Source organism: Poecile atricapillus, chromosome 5, assembly GCF_030490865.1.
Source record: "Poecile atricapillus isolate bPoeAtr1 chromosome 5, bPoeAtr1.hap1, whole genome shotgun sequence".
Lineage (NCBI taxonomy): Eukaryota > Metazoa > Chordata > Aves > Passeriformes > Paridae > Poecile > Poecile atricapillus.
The window spans coordinates 2306636-2323077 of record NC_081253.1 but is presented as its reverse complement, the minus strand read 5'-3'; the positions used below and the strand labels follow the sequence as shown (position 1 = coordinate 2323077).

The 16442-nt window shown below is 44.3% G+C and overlaps 1 protein-coding gene across 2 annotated transcripts in view; it reads left to right on the top strand.

The window, feature by feature from the left end:
- Window positions 1-16442, top strand: part of ACVR2A (activin A receptor type 2A) — a 49856-nt gene that overhangs the window by 29729 nt on the left and 3685 nt on the right. Inside the window, exons 2-11 of one of the 2 annotated variants that reach the window (XM_058839267.1) lie at window positions 513-720; window positions 2521-2630; window positions 3875-4029; window positions 9547-9570; window positions 13184-13327; window positions 14002-14145; window positions 14848-14993; window positions 15511-15625; window positions 15950-16088; window positions 16292-16422. In XM_058839267.1, coding sequence (XP_058695250.1) covers window positions 513-720; window positions 2521-2630; window positions 3875-4029; window positions 9547-9570; window positions 13184-13327; window positions 14002-14145; window positions 14848-14993; window positions 15511-15625; window positions 15950-16088; window positions 16292-16422 — 1316 coding nt within the window. The remainder of the gene's footprint in view (window positions 1-512; window positions 721-2520; window positions 2631-3874; window positions 4030-9546; window positions 9571-13183; window positions 13328-14001; window positions 14146-14847; window positions 14994-15510; window positions 15626-15949; window positions 16089-16291; window positions 16423-16442) is intronic. The other variant, XM_058839268.1, reaches the window with a different exon arrangement.

Sequence of the window (16442 nt, the reverse complement as noted above, 5' to 3'; positions counted from 1 at the left end):
TTTAAGGTCCTTTCCAACCCACACCATTCTGGGATTCTGTGACACTCCTGCCCCTAAACACTTCTTGGCTTTTTTGGGGAGTTTCTAAGATGAATTCCCTGCTCTTTTGGCTCCTGTAACAAGATAAGAAGCACAAATGCCTTTTGGTGAATTTTCCTGGCTAAATCTCCTGGTTTGGCCAATATTTTAATTAAATCTTCACTGCTCAGCATTCTAAATTTTCTCTGCTATTCCTATTCATGGAGAAGTATTGCCATGACTTGTTCTTCATTTCTGCAAATCTTGCTAAGTTATGCAAGTCACTGTTTGACTTCACAGAAGATCTTTGTTTTATGTTTCAACACTTGGAATGCTGCTGAACTTTACGTGTTTTCTCTCTTTATTAAAAAGAGGGGAGAGAGGGCACATTGGTACAAGCATTAAATGATATTTTTATACAATCTGCATTTATTCATATGCCTGATCCTGCAGAATTCCATTTAACTGTGCTTCCCTTCCCTTCCCTTCCCCAGGTGCCATCCTGGGCAGATCAGAAACACAGGAGTGCATCTACTACAACGCTAACTGGGAAAAGGATAAAACCAATCGCAGTGGGATCGAGCCCTGCTATGGTGATAAAGATAAAAGGCGACACTGCTTTGCTACATGGAAGAATATTTCTGGATCAATTGAAATTGTGAAGCAAGGCTGCTGGCTGGATGACATCAATTGTTATGACAGGTGAGTTTTCCTAGGAATTTTTGAAATTGATTTGTCATTGTAAACTCTTTTGCCTCTCTGTAACACGGCTTGAGATGAGTGAATGTGAACAATTATTTTAGATGCTGCTTGTATTTAGGGACCAGATTCCACGTGAGTACATTGTCTTGTTTGCAGACTAACGTATTTTACCTTCTTAAAAGAGCCCAGGTATTTAATTTCTTCTTTTTTTAGTCCATTAATAATAGATTCTGTAGTGCCTTGTTATTGCCAAACAGTGCAAATATAATTATTGCAACCAGGATGCAAAATTCTCTCGTTGACTTTTCCAAAGTCTTTAGAGTTGGAAAGTCAGCACTTTGTGTCTGCAATTTACCAGATCATGGAAGTATTTTGGCAGTTTATTAATAAGCTCAATGGCAGCTCTAAGAATATTCTAAATTTCCAGTTATTTTGTTGATAACAGATGGTCCAGAAAGAACCCACGAGCAGTAACAGCAGGACTTGGGGTTTGTTAGATGCTGACTGAATAGAGGTCATGACTCTCTTAAGCAATGGTGTTGCAGTTTTTTAAATACTCTACTGGGTTTTATTGGCCCTAAACATTTATTATTTGGGAAGACAGAGAAATAAGAAATAGATCCACAGTGGATCATTATTAAAAAGAATTGAGGAATTATTTCAGCAATATTTTACAAAAGTTTTCCTTTGTGTTTCTTAAAAGTTGAATTTTTAGAAGAAAGTCTTTCAGTCCTTTCTCCCAAATCAAGTTGCCCCTGGCCCCAGGATGTTTTCTGTTTTAATGACATTTTAAAGCTCAGTCCCACAATCTAAAAAAACAAAATCCTAAAATCGTGATTCTCCCTTGAGCAAAGAGAAGAAATTGGAAGAAGAAATCGAATGTGGGAAGGAGGGTAAGGAAGGAGTTGGAAACTGAGTATCTCTAAGTCCTCATTAAGTAATTTGTGCTAATCACACACCCAGTGCTCTGTTTGTCCAGAACAGCCCAAATCTTCTCTCTGGAGCGTGGGGTGCTTTTGCTGCACTGGGAGTTGTGGGGGTGACTCCAAACAGCAGCAGATTCAGGACATCAAAGAGAAAATGTTCCCTGGAAGTCACAGGACAGGGTGACAGCAAGAGCTGGCTCGAGGGAATAACCCCAAGTTTTGAAGATGAGCCCAAAACCTCCTTGACAATCTTCAGCTGTGTTTAAAATCCTTCAGTATTTCTCCAGCCTTTTCCAGTTCTGCTGTCAGGTTGGCTCCTGGTTGCTGCTTTTCCTTTCCTGATGGGAATAATTTCAGTTTATTTGTTAGCAGAATATTAATAAAAAAGGCATTCCTGCAGTTAATTCAGGGAATGAAATAAGCCCTGTCCCTAAGCATAATGTAGGCAGAGAAGATTGTAGAAATTTTATCATTTCTTTTTACAAATATAATCAAATTTAAAAATTCTCCTTCTCACTTATCTCTGGCCTTGTTTGATCATGTTTAATATCTTGTTTTGTCATGTTTAAATCTAGCTTGTGAGCTGTTCCTCAATGTCCTGCTGGTGCTTTTCTTTAACTTTGCCTTAAAAACGACAAAAACATATTTCTGTTTTGATAAAATTTCGCTGCAATATAAAATATCAAGATATAATTGATTTCATTAGGTTCAGCTGTTATTTTGGTCACATGTTACACAGTCAATTTAACTTTAAGTGTTTTTAATTGAAATTTAAGTTCACTTTGGAAATTTGAAAGATGGGTGCATATTTCCTCTTGAACAAAGACAAGCCAGCTTGAGATTAATGAACTTTTTATACTCTTCTGTGCTGCAGGAATGATTGCATAGAGAAGAAGGACAGCCCTGAGGTGTTTTTCTGTTGCTGTGAGGGCAACATGTGCAACGAGCGCTTCTTCTACTTCCCGGAGATGGAGGTCACGCAGCGTAAGTTCCTCCTGATGGGAATGTGCCACGTGGTGCTTCTTCAAATCAGACTTGTCCAAAAGTCCTGCCTTTCCTGCCAGAGGGTTCTGATAGAGCTCTGGGCATTTATTCCACTTGGAAATGTGCTTTCCTATAAAATCAATAAAAGGTACTGCAGCTCTTTCCAAGGGTGAGAAGGAAGGATAATCTGAAATAATTGCCTGGTGTAAGGTATAGAAGTTACTGTCAGATCTTACCTTAATTATATGGTTAAGCCCCTGTAAGGGTATAAATTGTTGGGCTTCTCATCCCTGCATCCCTGTGCCAGCCTGGGGATGCTCTTTTTCTTGAAAAAAATCCTCTTTATCCCACCTGGACCTTTTGAATTTCTCTGTAAGTGGACACAGTAACCTCTAAAAAGAGGAAAAGAATTTCCTCCCAGGTCACAGGATCCTTGTGGGTTCTTCCATCTCAGCATATTCTGTGGTTCTGAAAGACAATCAAATTAGCCATATTTAACAAATAATTATTTTAAAAACCAGCAGCTAAAAGATGATTTGATTTTTCTTGCCTATCTTCTTCCAGTCAAGAATCTGCTGGAGAACCGAGTGATGTTAATAACTGAGCTGAAAACAGCAAATGTCTCATGTACCAAATGGCCAGAGGAAGTTGTTTATGAAATGAAAGAACATTTTCTGCAAGATTAAAATAGCCTTTGTTGACCCAGGAGATATTGTTGTCATTTTTGTCAGTGATGCTGCTAAGGCAATAATTGACATTCTTCCCTCTCCTGAGCCCTCTCTTGCCCCAGGGGGCCGTGGCTGCCTTGGAAGCAGCTCCTGCTTCTGCAGAGCCTTTTTTGAGGTCATGTGGAAGTGTTTTCACCTGGAGAATTCCTCCTTCCAGCCCAGCACAGAGGTGCAGGCAGGTTGTTGCTAAATCTCTGTATGGATAGGTTTTCATTCATTAGGTGATGAATTCTTGCAATCCCTTGGCAATACAAACCCCCCTTGCCCCCTGTAGGCTGGTGGGGGTTAGAGGCCCAGAATTCCAGTGTGCTGAAGTGAGAATCTGGGATCTGAGCTATTCCCATGCTTTCCAAAGTGCTGCCTTTAACCAGGTGTTAGTTTGTGCTGGCTAATCAGGTACTGGGAGCCTGCTGTGATGTTGGCAGGAGCTGTTAGAAAATCAGGCTGCTGCACATTTCAAACACTGCCTGGATTTGTTCCTTAAAAGCTGTGTCCTTTTTTTTTAAATCCCTTCAGCAACTTCCAATCCTGTTACACCGAAGCCACCTCTGTTCAACACCTTGCTCTATTCCTTGGTGCCTATCATGGGAATTGCAGTGATCGTGCTCTTCTCCTTCTGGATGTACAGACATCACAAGCTGGCCTATCCTCCCGTGCTTGTTCCCACCCAGGTGAGCTCCAGCTGCAGGATTTGGGGATTTTTAAGGGCCAAACCGTTCCTGAAGGGGATCTGTCCCGTGGCTGGTCTCTGTTGCCCTCCTGATTTCGAGGTCCTAATGCTTGCTCTCCCCTAAAGCAGAGAATTAAGCTTTACTTAAACAGCCTTATTAATTATTCTTTGATGAATATATGAGCAACTACTTCATGTTTTTATGCATCTGTTTGTTTGAGAGGAGAAAAACTGAACACAGAGGGCAAAGACACAGTGAAGGAAGGGGTGCTGAAGGCTGAGCTGTAATTCTTAGGTGGAAACAAAAAAAGAGTTGCCAATTCATCTTGGCCATTTGAGGTGTTCAGAAAATAGCAGCTAGGAGAGGATGAGCTGTGTTTAAGGATTCCTGGAACTGGGATAAAGGTGCAGTTATAGGGAATGTTTAGAAAATCTTCAAGCACAACTTCAGGGCATAACTCAGCTCATGGATTGTGATTCTTGTCATCTTTTTCCTCTTGTTTACATGTTTGCTGTTTTGTCTAGAAATGTTTCTGTTTTAGGGGTGTTTGTGTTTTATTTCGAAGGGATGAGGTTGTGGACTCCACACTTGAATGTAACCTGGCCATTCTGCATCCAAACCAACTTCCTGGGGCTCTTGTGTGTGGAATTCCTGCTGTTGGGAGGCTCCAGCTGATCCTGGAGCTGTAATTAGGTGCTAATACTGGAATTCCTCTTCCTTCAGTTGTGTCTGGAGATCCAACTGAGATTAGGAGTTTTTTATGGAAAGAGTTAAGCCAGGAAATTCTAGAGACCAAAGCAGAAAAGATAAAGAAAATGTGGTTGTGGAAGAGAGAAGTGATTTGAATTTTTGCAGTAGGAAATAACCTGAGCTTCTAACTCAGTGCAGTGACCAGAATATATGACCTGTCCTACAGTGATGGTATTTATGATTGACATTAAAACTCGTGTTATTTTGGGTAGGATTGCCCAGGATTGATCTCTGTGTGCTCTGTGCTCCAGCTCCTGGGATATTTCCAGTGCTGCTGCTTGACTCGAGGGTGCTGCAGGAAGCAGGATTGCCTGGGGTTGATAACTCAAGTGTTTTGGTTTCAGTTTTGCAGTAATAGATAAGAGGAATTTGGGGAGAGGCAGTGGCCATATGTTGTTGCCAAATGAAAAGAACATAATTTAGAGGAAAAAAGTCTGTTTGCTGTCCTTGCGGAGAGGATTGCAGCTCCTCAGACTCCCTGCAATCTGTCAGCATAATTAGTTCATCCAGCTCCCATTTTATGGATCTGGGACTTTACATCAACCCAGTGGTCTTTGCTGGGAGATCAAATTCATAACTGCTAATTTTGGGAGTAATTCCAGTGTGGGATTGTCTTCCTAAAGAAATTTAAGTCATGGATAAAGCCATGGAAAAGCAAGTGAATGTTAAATAAATGTGGGGTGTCAGGAACCTGAGTTCTGATTCTCCCTCCTTTTGCTGCAGTTTTTTCCTTGCATGGACTGTGTTCAGGGCAGGATGGACACCTAAATTTTTAATAAATAGGGTAATTAGCTGTTGTGTTCGTGCTCAGATTATATCTTTGGGATAAATGTACCTTGGTGCTTGTGGGGCAACAACATTTTCCTATCTTGTGGTGAGCAGGCATTAAGGCTCATGTGGAAAGGCAGGAAAAGCCACTTCTGCCTGAAAAACTACTCAGAATTATTATGTAAATCCAAAGTATAAACACTCCCTTATGCAGCAGAGCAGTGGTTCCCACTTGAAATTTGATTACAGCTGGTTGGAGCAGGAGACAGGAGAAGCAGGAAGGGAGGGGAAGTATTGGGAGCTTTATAACCACAAATAAACTCTGAAATATTTGTGCAATTAATCTGTTACCAGTATATTTAATAATTGGGGCATGAGTGTAGGTTGTAGGCAAATGGATTTGGTTTAAACCTTTTTGTAGCAGTGGTAGAACAGACAGGTGGGATGTACAGCAGGAAAAACAGGGATTGCTCCATGTGAGATCCAGATAAAGGTTATCCCTTTTTCCTTGGTTTATTCCCAGAAACAATGGGAATACAGAGCTGCTGCCCTGGTACCAAACTTGCAGGAAAAAATGAAAGGATGGATGAGGAATAAGCAAAAGATAAAAATGAGGAAATGCTGAAGAATGAGAAATGGTGAAAGAGTTAGAAGCAGTGGTGATAAGTAAAGGTTTAGAGAGCAAAGGGGAAAGAAATAATTTGGAATATTTAAAAAGAAAAAAAAGCAAGAAAAACACTGTAAGAAATGTTTGAACCTGTGACGAGACATAAAGGACAATTAGTCTTGGCTTGTTTGTGCTGCTTGCTGTGCCTCACTGCTGTGTGGGGAACTATCCAGTGAAAGCTGTCAAATTCCATCAAATCTGTCACTTTCTGTGTTCTCCAGTGAGTTATTAACAAATCCATGTTTGCTGAATACATCTGTGTGTATGGAAAACACTTAAGAACTGTTCTGACTCCTTATTTCTATTTGATTTAGCAAACACAAATTCATCATCTGATAAAACTCATCCAAAGGATCAGATTGATGTTTGAAATATTTGAACGTGCGCAGTTTTCTGCAGAAAGAGGTGCTGGGACCTGGTTCATTTTCACTGGGGGACACTGGGTCTGGAATTAGGTGTAATTGAGATTTCTCCCCAAACATTCCCAATCAAACTGGAGTGAGGATGGCAGGGAGCTGCTCTGTTGTGCTCCCTTCCTCCTGACATGCTTTGAGCCGGGGCCAGAGCTGTCAGTGCAGATTCCAAGGGGCTGTTCCCACCCTGGCAGCTGATGGGTGCCACTGTCACCCTTCCCACAGAGCTGCCACCAGCCCCACTCGGGTTTGGCAGCTCCCCCCGTGTCCCAGCCCCCACGAGCAGGGAATCATTCACCTCTTGTACTTCCCTGCGTTTGGCTGCATCACAGTTGCTTTTTTTTTTTCTGCTTTGGCTTGGTTTTGAAGTAATAATTGTGTTGAGAGGCTTGAGAAAAGGCTTTGCAGATTCACTTCTTGTCGTTGTGACCGATTTTGGGGATTTCTTCTGAAATGGTTGAACTCTCTGTGGTCAAAGATGCATCAGGGTTTTAATTTCTGAGCACAGGAATTCCTAAATCTACCCTGATGCACTTGAAATTTCTGGGATGATCTTTCCACCCTGGGAAAATCCCACTTTCCTAATGAAGAATTAAATCAGGTGTTCATTTTTTTCCCTGTTTTGGTCTTCCAAAAGCCACATTTTTTTTTTCCTTGTTGTTGTTGCAGATATTTTAATAGAAACATTTCAACACTGGAAAAATGCAGGGGAGGGGTGTTTTCTTCAAGGATTGAATCCAAACCTGGGAAGATGAATGGCTACTTGAAAAACACAGGGAGAAGGCAGGTGCTTATAGGAAATGGGAAAAGAGATTGGAAAGTTCCTGCAAATCAGGACCCCTGAATGTGCAGGGGGTGAGGAGCTTGAAACTGAATGCATTTTTTTTTATTCCTAACAGAATCCATGGGCTGGTACAAGTTAAAATCTGTAACAGAGGGAAGAGTTTGTGTGAAAACATCCAAAAGCCAATCGCAGCTTTTACAGATGAGAAAATGGTTGTGGGTAGCCCAAATTTGGGGGAAAACCCACACTGCTTCAGGTTTTATTGGTCTAATTGGTTACAAATACTGTAACAGACCCATTGGAGTTGGTTTTCAGGCAGCATAAACAGCAGTGAGTGTGTTTATGTACATTTGTGTGGGTGACAGGGGTTTTGAGGGGGGTTAACTGCTCCCAGTTTTTATTTATCAGAGTTAATTCCTGATGTAAAGCTCAGATTTCTTTTGTAGCCTGATACCTTTGAACTGGTGCCTCTTGGATTTCTGCAGGGAGCCTGAGGTGATGCTCTGTGGGCTGAAGGGGAGGACATTGGTTTATAATCCAGAGGTGTTAATGAGCATAAATACATCTTTGTAAAGTTTCCATGTGTGTGGAATTTATCAGTGTTTGGGGGAAGCTGATCCCTCGAGGGAGGAGTGAGAGGTTTGGGAGAGGGCTCATTTCTCACAGCTTCATTTTTGCAGTTTCTCATTATGGTCAGAGCACAAAGGTTGAATTCATACATATTTCTGCTTATTGCTGAGGAATTTCCATAAATCTTCAGAGCTGGAGAACTTTAATAATGAATAGGCCTGGAAAAAGAGACTTTCAGCCCCTTGGGGTGGGTTTTGCTCTGCTCTGGAGCTGCCCTGAGCGATGGTGGAGGAGATTCTGGTGGATCCCAGTGCTCCAAGTTCTGTTACAAGTTTATAGCTCCATTCTCCAACGAATCCTCCTGGATTAATTATTGGTATTAATTATTTGGAGGAAGGGGAGTGTGTGCTCGGCACTCTCCAGGCACAGGGAGAGGTTCCCGCTGGTCCCGTGCTCCGGAGCATGGTGAGGGTGTGAAGGCAGAGGGGAGCAGGGGATGGCACCTGGAGACAGGAGCTTGAATTCCCTGTCTTCCAACATCCATCCCATCCCGCTGGAAAGGACAGAGATGGCTCTGTGACAGAGCCACAGAATCCTGCAATAGGCTGGGTTGGGCAGAAACTCAAAACCCATCTCACCCCTGTCGTGGCAGGGACACCTTCCACTGTCCCAGGCTGCTCCAGGGCTCATCCAGCCTGCCCTGGGACACTCTCAGGGATCCAGGGGATCTGGGAATGCTGTGCCAGGGCTGCCCCTGCAAAGGGCAGGAGGAGGAATGGAGGCGTCTCCACCGAGATGAAAGCAGCACAAACACGGGGGTCACTGAAATCCTGGCTTTTTCCTGGATTTTTTTCCACAGTCTGTCAACTCCTCCCGGGATTGTTTGAAGGAATCTTTCATATTGTTATTTATCTCTGTCAGTCTCTGCTGGGTGCAGAGTGTTCCCCCTCTCTTTCTGGATGTATTGATCGGGCTCAGTGCTGGAGCCGATCCCTGGTGCCGTTTATCCACCCCCTTCCACCCCCTTCCACCCCCTTCCACCCCCTTCCACCCCCTTCCATCCCTTTCCATCCCCTTCCATCCCCTTCCATCCCCTTCCATCCCGGCGGGGCCATTGGAAGTTGCCGTTCCCAGGCAGCGCCAGGAACGGGAATTTCCCTGGAGCGGCGCTGCCCCCTGCGGGCAGCCGGGAGCACTGCAGGGAATTCGCATCCCGGGGCTCTGGAATTTCACCTTTACAAGTTCCTCGTGTTTCTGCGCTGGTTGTGGTAGCACGGCTCTGTGCACCTGCAGTGGACGTGTCTCGATGTAATTATAAAAACATTCTGTTAATTTTCTATCTAATAATCCTGTTTTCCCCATTTTCCTTTACTAACAGTGCTGGATTTCTTTGATTGATGTGTTTTAAATGATGTGTTTCTGGTACGGCAAAGTTTTGCTGTCCCCGTGAATATTTCTGTCATTAACTCACAATAATTGACTTTGTCTCCTCTAAGCTGTTTTTGCATCCCATTCTTGGTGTAAATAGTAATTTCTCTTGCCTGTGTTTTTTCCCTCTCTGCAAGCACGCCTTTCATATAATGATTGAGGTAAGAGGATGTTTGTTCCTGGCTCTGGGGCTTTCTGGGGATGTGGGAGACATTGTTTGTTCTGAATTGTGATTTCTCAGTATTTTGGACATCTGTCAGCATGTGTAGTTTAAAAATGCAGCTTTAGCCTGTGGTTCGTAGAATTCCTAAAATTCCCTGGAGTTCCTGAGAGTGGTGGGGTCAGGATCTGCGATCTGGGATTGATCCTGGAACAGAGGGACATGGTCAGGGGGATCCATCACCCCTTTCCCTGGAACACATCCCACCCTCCTGTGCCCTGTCCTTGGGTCTCCATTCCCACCTCCCACCTGGAAACACCCCTTGGAGCTGTGGGCTCTCCACGTGCTGATCCTGGGATTTTGTGTGGTGCAGGAACTCACAAAAATGGATCATCTGGGGAAAAATAAAAATACTCCTTCACCACTCATTTTTCCCACTGACCAGGAGTTATTTTTATTTATATTAAAATCCAAGTCACTGGGACCCTTGAACTCGCAAATTGGGTTATTCCTGCTCAGCTTTTCAATGGAATATTGAAATGAGATATAATAAAAATGCTCAATTTCTGTCGTCAATAAAGTTCTCTAATTAACACCTGAAATACCTTGGAAAGGCAGTTTAGAGGAAAATCTAATAGTTTAAATGTATTAAAAATTTAAATATTCCAATATTTTCCTGACTGTGCCTCCATAAAGAGTTCCCAGGATTCCTTGGATCTCTATTCCATGTTTAGCTTCCTTATCCCAGTCAGGGATTCAGGGTCCTGCCTCCAAGGAGCTGCTTTTAATGGATTTGAGTTCCACAATTGCTGAGCTGATCTCGAGACCCATTTTTGAGGACACTTAAGGAACGCCATTCCTGGAGGTCACCCTCCCTTAAGGACGATTTTCCTCCTGTGACTCACTCCAAGGGAAGGGGCAGGAAAAGGGAATTGGGATTTTTGGATAACTGGGAAATCTGGGAGCCCAATTTATCCCCCTGCCATCCCTGCTGGCATTCTGGCCTTGGCACCACAGAGATCAGCCCCAAAGCCACACTCTGGAATGGGAAACTATTTTCCTTGGAAATATTGTCAGGGAATGTTTCTGTGTAAAAACACTCCCTGGAGCTGCAGAGTTTGGAGTTAGATTTTAACCAAGGTGTTCAGAAAAAATCAGAGAGGGGGGGAAAAAAAGGGAAAACTTTTCTTTCCAGTTTTGTTAACAGCAGGAATTCTGCTTCCCACTTGGAAAGGCTGTGGCAGGTGCTGGAATGTGGTGTGGAGAGCCAGGGATTTCTAGGAAATAGGGAAGGAATTTGGTGGTGTGGTCTAATGGGGAATTAGGAAAGCACCAGGTTTCACTGCCACTTTCACTTCCAGCTCTTGGCAGAGATGTTGGAACTGGGTTCAGCAAATCTTGGAGGTTTTTGATTTTCCTGATGGTTGGGGAAGAATTCAGGCACCAAGCGCTTCCAAATCCCAGCAGTTTATTGGGAGGAGGGCGTGGGAAGGAAGGGGAATCCAAGCCACTGGAGCAAAGGGGGATTTGGGGTTATTTCCCACAAATTTCTCTGCTTTAGACAAGGCAGGAGGTTCAGAACTTGAACAGTTCATTAAATCAGGGTTGGCTTTGGGGGATAAATCTGAGCATCTTGTTCCCACTTCCTCTTCTAACAACAACAAACTGGATTTACAAGTGTTTATTTAGTACAGTTTGTATTTTACAAATTGAGGCACTGCTTTCCCTGGTGCCTGGAATATTCCAAGAGGGCTCTGGCAAGGAATGAAAGGCACCAAGGGAGCGAAATCTTTGCTCTCAAACTTGGTTTTCTGTGCTGCAAATGTTGATGTCACAACTTCAAGCGCCTGTCGCTGTCACATTGACAAAAGGATTTCCTCCTTTTTGGGGACAGTGTTGCAGTGTGTCTCTAATTTGAATTTCAAATGCTATTTATTCTTTTTTTCTAGTTATTAATTTGTGCAATGAGGTTACTCTGCTCTTTCTCTGAAACATTTTAATTTATTTGTTGCTGTATCAGAAAGGAGAGAGTGGATGTTTATTCTTGCACTGAAACTGCTCAGGACTTGTATTGTCAGCACTTGTCTCTACTCTCCCCATAGCAAAGGGTTTTAACCCCACAGTTTGTCACAAACTCTGTCTTCAACCTGCACACGATTTGATGGTTTGGATGGAAGTGCTCAAATATTTAACTCTTTATTGAGTGCTCTCCCCTCTCTTGTAGAAGCAGCTCCTCTGGTGGTTTTCATTCTCTTGAAAATGGTTTTACAGGGGCTCTTTGTGGAAAATAGATGGAAAAGGGGGTGTTTTGGAGGTTTTTTGAAAGCTTTGGGGTTGGTTGCTGGGGTTTTTATAGAGGGACAAGTTAATCCCACCTGGAGGGGAAAGCGCCAGCCCAGGAGAAAGCAGAGCTTTGGCAATAAAATTGAGAATGTGCTAATTCTGTTCAGATGATGAGATAACAGCAAAACAGAAAATCCAGAGTGTCAATAAACTGTGCCTCCCCTTTCCCAGGATGGGCCCAGGCTGTAGTGTGGGATATGGGAATGGCGATATGGGGTCCTTGGATTGCCCTGTGGGAGCTGTGTCTCACCTCCAGTTGTACAAATCCTGCAGGACAGGACCAGATCACCTCTGCAGTGAAATTCCAGCTCGTTTCTGGGTGCTGGGGTTTCAGGAACTCAGTGGCAGAGTTGGGAAGTGGGGCAGGAGGGGCTGATCCCCGGCTGTGCATCCACAGAGTTCCAAGATTCCCCCTTTCAGATAAACACAGAAACCTTCAATGCATCCGAGGGGCTCATTGCAATTCCAGCTCTTAAAAATATAACAAGTAAAGCTTGATTATCTTTGTTCCTTAATTTCTGCTGTGCTTTCCCACCTGGTTACAATATTCCTTCATTTTTGCTGAGCTTTCTTCCCACCTCATTAGACTGATCCTTAATTCCTGCTCTGCATTCCCACCTGATCACATTTATTCCTTAATTTCTGCCGTGTTTTCTTACCTAATTCCATTATTCCCTAACTTGTGCTGTGTTTTCTTACCTGATTCCATTATTCCCTAACTTGTGCTGTGCTTTCCCACTTGATTCCATTATTCCTTAATTTCTGCTGTGCTTTCCCACCTGATCACATTTATTCCTTAATTTCTGCCATGTTTGCCCACCTGATTCCATTATTCCCTAATTTCTGCTGTGCTTTCCCACCTGATTCCATTATTCCCTAACTTGTGCTGTGCTTTCTTACCTGATTCCATTATTCCTTTATTTCTGCTGTGCTTTCCCACCTGATTCCATTATTCCCTACCTTGTTCTGTGCTTTCCCAGCTGGGCCCACCCTCGCTGGGTTCCTGCTGTGCTGTCCCAGCCGCTTTTCCAGGTGTTTCCCATCCCTGTGGAGCTGCTCCCTGCGGCACATCCCTCCTGAGCACGTTTCCCAATCCCATTTCCCAGCCTGTGGAGAAGGGCTGGATGTGCCTGGATGTTTGGGGATGGCTTTGGCTGGGTGATCCCAGGCTCTCTCCATTTTCAGTCCTTTACCTGGAGCGCTGGCAGGGATGAGGTGAATGAATGTCATTAATAACAGCAGCGTTAATTAGTGGTGTCTCCTGATTGCAGGACCCTGGGCCTCCCCCACCGTCTCCCTTGATGGGCCTGAAGCCGCTGCAGCTCCTGGAGATCAAAGCCAGGGGGAGATTTGGGTGTGTGTGGAAAGCTCAGCTGCTCAATGAATACGTTGCAGTCAAAATATTCCCCATCCAGGTGAGCAGAACTCTTGGGCTCCTGGGTTGTTCCTCACATTAAAACAGCTTTTCTTGGCCCAATAATTCCATAAATCCAAGTGCAAATGGCCTTGGAAGAGTTTTAGTGATTTAAAATAAGTATTTTACTGCAGTAAGCACATTGCTGAAGCAAAAACCCTGTGAAATAAATACGGGTTTCTAGTCATAAAAATATTCAGCATCCATGGTTTTAAGCAGCTCTCACCCCCCCTCTTGACCAGTTAATAATCAAATTAAATTGTACTTAGAAGGAACGCCCCAAAATGCAAACCCTGAAGTGATTGTTCCAATTAGCCATGCCTCAATTAAGTGCCACGACACTCATTGCCCAGCAAGTGCCCTCACCAAGCCGTGGCTCGCATTAAATGGATTGAGGAGTTGTGAGAGCAGAGGGATGCTGGGTGGTGATTCTGGGATGGGATTTACATTGATTAAAGCACCCCCTGCTACTCGAGGTGCAGGAATTTGTTCCCTCACAGTGATCCAGGTGCTGCCTTGCAGAATAAACACCTCAGGCTCTCATTATTTCCCAACAAATCCCATAGATTTTTTTAACAGACCATTCTCAAACACTGGGATCCAACTCCACTCAGGTCCAGCCCCTGAAATCCCATTTTTTGGTGGCTAACTGGCACTGTGCTGCTGTGCTTGCAGGACAAGCAGTCATGGCAGAACGAGTACGAGATCTACAGCCTGCCTGGGATGAAACACGACAACATCCTGCAGTTCATCGGCGCCGAGAAGCGCGGCTCCAGCATCGACGTTGACCTGTGGCTCATCACCGCCTTCCATGAGAAGGTGGGGCTGTCCCCGTGGGGCTGGGGCTGTCCCCCCGTGGGGCTGGGGCTGTCCTGGCTGAGGCAGGGGGAGAACAGCCCTGGGAAAGCAGCACAGACAGGGAGTCAAGGCAGTAAAGGAGGAAAATTGAAAGTAGTTTTCACTTAGCTGCTCGCTTTTCACTGGATGTGAATTCATTGCAGTTGGTTTTGAGACAGCTGAGAAAGTTGTCATCAGGTTTTACTGAGAGAGGAGTTGTTTTAGGAAACAAACAAAAATTAATTCTAGGGGTCTTTTTTTGGCTTTTTAGAATATGTCTTTTTTAACATCCCCAACCTAAACCTGCCTAAAATACATAACCTCCCATCTTGCAGAGATTTTTGGGGGGTTATTTTTGGTTCTCTTGTTGGTTGATGAGAATTAAAATGAAGTGATACAGATCGATTCTATTGTGACAGCAAAAGAAAGAACCACAATTAATTAAGAATTTGGTCAGTTTTGTGTTGAAGAATTTTCATCTCTTTAGGTTTGTCCAGAGTGTGTTTCACTCTGAAACTGTGGCATTGAATGATTTAATCTCTGTTTATTCAGAGTATTTTGCTCTTTAACTGCTGTGGGTCCATAAGGAAGGACAATCAAAGTGCCACAGATGGGAATTGCAGGAATTGCAGCTTTTCCCTGGATGAGTGAGGCTGAGCTGGCTGTGGGGCTGTTTTGCTGCAGGGGTCCCTGACAGATTTCCTGAAGGCCAACGTGGTGTCGTGGAACGAGCTGTGCCACATCGCCCAGACCATGGCCCGGGGCCTGGCCTACCTGCACGAGGACATCCCGGGGCTGAAGGACGGCCACAAGCCGGCCATCTCCCACAGGTACTGCCCTGGCAATGCCAGGGGCACAGGGAAATCCTGCAGGAGCTCCTGGATCTCCCTTAGGAGCCTCCAAGGCGCCTTTTCCCAAGAGTTTTCTTTCCTGCTATTTAAACAACGTTGCACTTGCTGCACGCTTGGATTACAACGTTTTCATTCCATCTCTGTATCCCTCATCCATCATTTATATCCATCTATCCCTATATCCACCATAAATCTGTATTTATTTTAAACACAAGCACAAAATTACATTTCCCATTAGTGTCTCATTAGTCCCATAAAGATGAAGGTTTGCAAGGGCACTCCGAGGTTTTATGATTATTATTTTGTTGTTTAACTTCATTATTTCTTTATCATTTTGTTGATAAATGATAAAGAAATAGATAAGTTAACAAAATAATAATCGTAAAATATCATACCATAATCTTCTTTGTTTTATGCCGTTTCTTTTTCCTTAGGGTTTTATCTATATTTCGTGTTCTAAATCTCTAATTTGTGTTTTTTTTCTTGAACTTGAAAGGGACATCAAAAGCAAGAACGTGCTGCTGAAAAACAACCTCACAGCTTGTATTGCTGATTTCGGTCTAGCTTTAAAGTTTGAGGCTGGAAAGTCTGCAGGAGACACCCACGGCCAGGTAAATCCCGAGTTATTTCCAGGAGTGATCCGGCTGTCACCTGGATGTGAATGGGAATTTCCCCTCAGGCTCATTGCATGGCCTGTCCCCCCTTTTATCCTGAGTGGACAATTTGGACAAGAACTTTTATAATGTTTTGTTAATTATTTCATTACTGTTCAGAAACTGAAGGATGAAACTTCCAAGGTTCAGTCCTAAGTCAGGAACAAGCGTGGCCGTGTTTAATCCGGGGCAAAGGCCGGGTTTTGTTTGGCAGGGTGGGGGGTGGTGCCCGGGCTGGGCTTGGCTCTGGGTGCAAATGTGGGTGTTTTGGTGCCCTTGCAGGTGGGCACCCGGCGCTACATGGCTCCAGAGGTGCTGGAGGGAGCCATCAACTTCCAGAGGGATGCGTTCCTGAGGATAGACATGTACGCCATGGGATTGGTGCTCTGGGAATTGGCCTCGCGCTGCACGGCCGCCGACGGTGAGGAGCCTTCCCTGGGGGAGTGCCCCGGCTTGCACAGGGCTTGGAGCAGCCTGGGACAGCGGGAGGTGCCCACTGGGTGGGCTGGAAATCCCTTCCAACCCAAAGCACTGCGGGATTCTGATGCTGGCCTCCATTCCCAACATTGCCACCTTCTCTTTCCCTTTTCCAAAGGGTTGGTTTAACTGGGTTTCCCTCTGCAGGCCCCGTGGATGAGTACATGCTGCCTTTCGAGGAGGAGATTGGCCAGCACCCCTCCCTGGAGGACATGCAGGAAGTTGTGGTGCACAAAAAGAAGAGGCCTGTCCTAAGGGAGTGTTGGCAGAAACATTCTGTAAGTGTGAGCCAACCTAC